Consider the following 5,354-nt stretch of genomic DNA (forward strand, 5'->3'; position numbering starts at 1 on the left):
CTATACCGCATTTTCTATGTCGTCGCATCAGACGCCAGATAGCGCTAGTAGTATAAAAAAACCAGAAGAGTGGGGAAAATAAAATCAGTCGAGTTACATCGTGATATTTTTCTACTATACACGTGGTCGTGTAAAAAATTCGTCAAGATGATTGACGTTAAAACTAAAAAACGTAAAGTTTCTAAAAAAACGAAAAAATCATGGAGAAAACACGTTGACATAACGGACGTTGACAATTTTTTAGAAGAAGAAAGGTTAGAGGAAAGATTAGGTGGGCCAGTTTCTCAAAAATCAGATAAAGATTTGTTTGTAATTGACAAAGGTATTGCAACTAAGGATATTAAACCTGTTGATAAAAAACAGCGTAGATTGGCCTTAAAAAATGCAGAGCCAAAGTGTTTTAGTATGTTAAAGCCGCATTCTCTTGTTCCTGATCCAATCGTAAAGAGAAATCGTGTTAGAACTCCAGAAGAACGTAAACACCCAATCCTACGTCGCAAGGAATTAGAAAGAAAAACAAAGGGTATTTTGAAATTGAAAGAAAAACAAGCAAAACAGGATAGAGCTTTAGCAGATTTGAAAAGAGCTAATCGACCTAAACGAGATGAATTTAAAGAAGATATTTGGAATAAAGAAGATCCTGTTTTATCCAAAATTGATACAGAATGGATGACTTCAGATACTATGAGACATACTCTTTCACATATGGGTTTAAAGAAAAGGAAATTACCTACATCCTTACTTAAAAAACCATCAGCTTTACCAGCAATAGAAGCTCCACATCCTGGTATATCATATAATCCATCTTACAAGGATCATCAAAATTTGTTAAATGATATAGCTCAGAAAGAATTACAGTTAATGAAAGAAGAAGCTCATTTGAATAGAGTTACTACTAATATGTTCAAAAAGGTAATTCGTATAAGTTTTTATATTTTATTTATTAAGTATTTTAAATAACTTTTGTGTTTTTATTTTTATTAGATTTCACCCAGTGAGAAAGATAAAAATACATTAAAGGAATTGGCCGAAGGCTTACCTTGTAAAGAAGATAAAGAACAGTCCAACAGTGATAATAACAATGATGATACCGATATAGATCATGATATTAAGTCTGTTAATCCACCAGTAAAAAATAAGAAGAAAACTTTAGTAACAAGACGTAAGCAAAAGGAACAAAAAATTTTGGCAAATAAATTAGCACAAGCAAAATTGGAAAAAAAGAAAATATCTGATATATACAAGTTGAGATTACTTCAAAAACAAATAAGCATTAAAGAAAAGAAAGAACAAATGTTACAAAAGAAAAGAAATGAATTAAAGAAATTAAAATCCAAAGAAACGAAGACATTGAGTAGAGTTAAATTCGAACCTGCTGAACCTTCCTTTACGTTAGTAGAGGAATTAACTGGAAATTTAAGAAACATTGGACGTATTGGTAATTTATTAAAGGATCGTTACAAATCGTTACAGCAAAGGAATATTGTTGCACCAGCTAACCTTGTTGTGTAAGTATTTTTATTTTTCATTATTATTTATAAATGTGATGATAATTGAAAAGATGGATTTTAATTTATATAGTAATTATTAAATCAATAAAAATATATTGTATTGTTTTAGCAAACGAACCAAGGCTAAGGTAAAGAGATATATTAAACCGGATCATAAAATAACGTTAAAGGAATGAGGATGAAATGTATTTATATATAAATATAAATAGCAATGATTATAAAACTATATAATATTTTTTAATGAAAAATAAATGGTGAAGTAATTAAATTTTTACAGAGTAAAATATTATTAAAAACTGATAAACTGTATTGTTACTTATATAAGTTTCTCAAATCAGTGGTTCTAATATAAATTTAATTAATCAAAAAATTTTATTTTTGTTCCTTGAAAGTTTCAGTATAACTTTAATCATTACTGATTTTTGTTACTTCAAATTCTTCTGAAACTGAATCCTCTGCATTTGAATGTTCAATTTCAATAAATTCCTTAACTGATGGTGTCTCAAATAAAATTGAACTTTTATCTTTCATTAAAACTTCTTTTGATTGTTTTTCCTATATTATTCATTATTTAAGTAATCTGTCGATTTATTATCTATAAAATAAATCTTACTAGTTGATTAATACTAAATGCTTCCGAGGTGATTGATGGGAAGATTTCCTTTTCTATTATTTGAGTAGATTCTCTTAATTTAATCGATTTAGGTTCAAATCCAAGATCTCCATGAATGTACACATTACTTGATTGTGGTATAGATTCTATCCTTTATATTTATATTTTAAATTAATATTTCATGTGATCTGATTGCAATTGAGTTATATAAAATATGAATATAAATACTAACGATTTAATTATAATGTTCGACATACAGTCTTGTCCTTCTAAAATAATGTTTTGTAAACATACCAACAAATTTGTTATATCCATTTGCGCAAAATTAGAGTTACTATCTGTCATCTATAAAAAGCAATTCAATTATTGTAATTTTATATAATTTAAATGTATACAATGTATAAAATGTATAATATGTAATATACAATATTTTAATTTTTAATTTATTGTACCTTTAGAGCGCATAATATAGCGTATTTAACATCATAAAGCGTTTCCCTACATTTCTTTATTTTACATTGTGTTTTCTTTCTAATATATTTTAAATTATTAATTTTAATTCTCTCTTCGTGTAACATAATTTCCAATTCTCTTACATGCACCTCACAGGTATTAGTCTGTGTTTGTGCGTGATCTCTTTCAATAAAATATTTCACAGGATTATATTGATTTAAAACATTGAAATTAATCAAACGTTTTTCTGTATCTTTATGTACTTCTTTTAAAATTTTCAATAAATGATTTTGAATGTTAGTAACTTTTATATTATATTCAGTATCTAAATAGTTGAATTTATTTTTTTCTAAAAGCATCTTCTTCGTATGCCTAAACGAAGTAAAATAAAACATTTGTGCACAAATAAATTATAATTAATAATAAAAAAATAATCTTACTCGAAGTTCTTAAATATTTTTTTATTGGAAAGATTTTCATTCATAATTTCTGTCAAATAATTATTCAACATAATATTTTCTCTTATAAGTTTATGAATAGGTTCTTGCATATACGTTGAAATTTCCATTTGAAAAATTCCAGCAGAGTCAAGAAGACGATTGTACATGTCCTTTTTAAGCCTATATTAATATTAATAAATATTAATTTTTTTATTTATAATATTCATATAATTATGTATTTGATATATACTTTTCTCTGTCAAGTTTAAATTTCCGTTGAATTTGTTTAACTTCTTCTTCTACTTTTTCTTCCTCCTGTAGTAGAAAATTATTTTTACTTTCTAATTTTTCTTGAAGAACTTCTTGCAACCTTCTATAATTTTCCAACATATTTATTTTTGCATCTAATAATGTATTCTAAAGTTGCTTATATTGTTTTTTTCAGTATTTTAATTTATATTAAGGAATAGAAAAATATCGGAAAAATAATTACTTAATGGTTTAATTTTCGATGTCAATTCTAAACGTTTCTTCGCATATTTATCATTTATAAAATTGACTTTTTCTATATGAAGCAATTTATCGTTTATTATTTCTTTTTCTAGAACATTAAATTTTTTTTAAATTTTCTAATTTTGATAATTCGACAGACAAATGTCGCGTTAATTGAGCGATTTCATTAGCTGTTTCCGTATCTCTTGAAGTTAAAAGTAACTCAGTCTCTTCATAATCATTTATAAGTTCATCGTTTAGTTCTTGTAACCTAATAAACATTAAGACTTTTCAATTAAAAATATCTATTTTAATATTATTACTACATATATCAATACTTTATACTTTTGGATTTTGTTATTAATATTATTAATTTTTAAATCATAGACTGCTCTTTGCATATTAATAATCATAGGTTCAACACTATTTTCTATTTTTTTATCATCAGGATCAGGAGACTGTAACCGTCGAGGCAAACTTATATTGCCTTTATCCTTTTCTAGATCAACCATTTTTTCTTATGATTATATATTACTATTTATTACAATTTTGTAATATTAATCTTTGTTGAATTTAATAAATATAAATATATAATGTGGATTTAATTTTTATATTTGATTTTAGAAATCGCGCGGGTCCACGATTGACGTACACTCTAACGATAATTAAACAAATTAATATATTGTCCACTTGTTATTGTTAAATATCTTCACCATGGTTACTACCCCCTCGAGTGACGTGTTACGGCGCGAAATATTTACCCCTTTTTCGTTCGATCCTAATATAAGTATTTTTTAGGTAAATTTAAATCTATGGTTTATTGACTAGGTTGCTCATTCACTTTATTCTAAAGTTTTTTACTGTGGTAGACATTAAGAGAGAAGGGATAGACTGATCGAAAGAATAAAGGAATGCATCACTGAAACCGAGGGTCAAAGTGAGAATAAGGGGACGTAAAAGGAGAAGAGTTTTTGATGAGAAGAGGGCTCACAGGCAAACCTGCCCTTTAAGCTCTCTTCTGTTCTGTGGTGGATATGAAGAAAAAATTACAGAAAAGGGGAAAAGGGAGAACGCATTTAGGGAATGGAAAAGTGTGCTTGCTAACATATGCAGATGATGTGGTTCTACTAGCAGACGATGAAAGAGGGATGCAAATGTTGATAAGTGTGTTTTAAAAGTATGTGAGAAAGAACGATAAATGTGAATAGGACGAAAAAGGTAGTGTTCAAGAAAGAGAACAAGTAAAATATAGTATGAATGGAGGATGAATGGTGAACGGGTGGATGAGAGAGTGGATGAGTTCCGCTATTTGGGTTTTTAGTTTGATACAGGCAGAGGATGAAACAGGTGAAAATATGTTTAATCTTGGAAGGAAACAGTTGAAGGATAAAGTAAATGTGAAGATGTTATAAAAAAATTGAGAATGGGTAAAACTGACAACAGAGTAAAGTAAAACAATCTCTGTAAGGTTTGATGTATTTGCATTAGTATGGTAAATGTTGTTTTCTTAGTTTTATGATTTTTTTTCATTGTTGTATAATGTAATTTGCTTGTCAATTTTATTCTTACAAAGATGTTATTTTAGCATAGATTAATAGTTTTCTAATTTATATTGTTCAATTAAGTATTATAATAATGCAGGTAGATTTACGACTCGTTGTTAAACGATTGTAAAGGGAACGGATCCCTCAAATCCGTAAAAGGAAGAGTAATAAAGAGAAATGATTTTATTCTTAACATAAATAACAGCTAGTTTATCTGAAACTCTACTGTTATCTTAATTATTAATATAAAAGAGCCTAGAGAAGAATATTTTTATATACATGGAAATCATTTTGAAATATG

General features: G+C 27.1%; 2 protein-coding genes across 2 annotated transcripts; one reads left to right on the forward strand and one right to left on the reverse strand.

The window, feature by feature from the left end:
• Nucleotides 1-3: 3 nt before the first annotated feature.
• On the forward strand, nucleotides 4-1,779 carry LOC149030931 (ribosome biogenesis factor Nop53). The gene is made up of 3 exons (XM_089177200.1): nucleotides 4-912; nucleotides 985-1,508; nucleotides 1,621-1,779. Exons 1-3 carry the CDS (start codon nucleotides 148-150, stop codon nucleotides 1,685-1,687), a joined length of 1,356 nt encoding a protein of 451 aa, XP_089033326.1. The 5' UTR covers nucleotides 4-147; the 3' UTR covers nucleotides 1,688-1,779.
• A 137-nt stretch (nucleotides 1,780-1,916) lies between these two features.
• On the reverse strand, nucleotides 1,917-4,025 carry LOC149030932 (uncharacterized). Its single transcript, XM_089177203.1, has 6 exons — nucleotides 3,855-4,025; nucleotides 3,018-3,197; nucleotides 2,577-2,949; nucleotides 2,357-2,469; nucleotides 2,125-2,275; nucleotides 1,917-2,066 (listed from the first exon to the last, which is right to left on the reverse strand). The coding sequence occupies exons 1-6, from the start codon at nucleotides 4,019-4,021 to the stop codon at nucleotides 1,917-1,919; spliced, it is 1,134 nt and encodes a 377-aa protein (XP_089033329.1). The 5' UTR covers nucleotides 4,022-4,025.
• Between the last annotated feature and the right edge of the window lie 1,329 nt (nucleotides 4,026-5,354).

Source organism: Polistes dominula, unplaced genomic scaffold, assembly GCF_049000335.1.
Source record: "Polistes dominula isolate Pdom_NZ unplaced genomic scaffold, Pdom_raw_medaka contig_20, whole genome shotgun sequence".
NCBI lineage: Eukaryota > Metazoa > Arthropoda > Insecta > Hymenoptera > Vespidae > Polistes > Polistes dominula.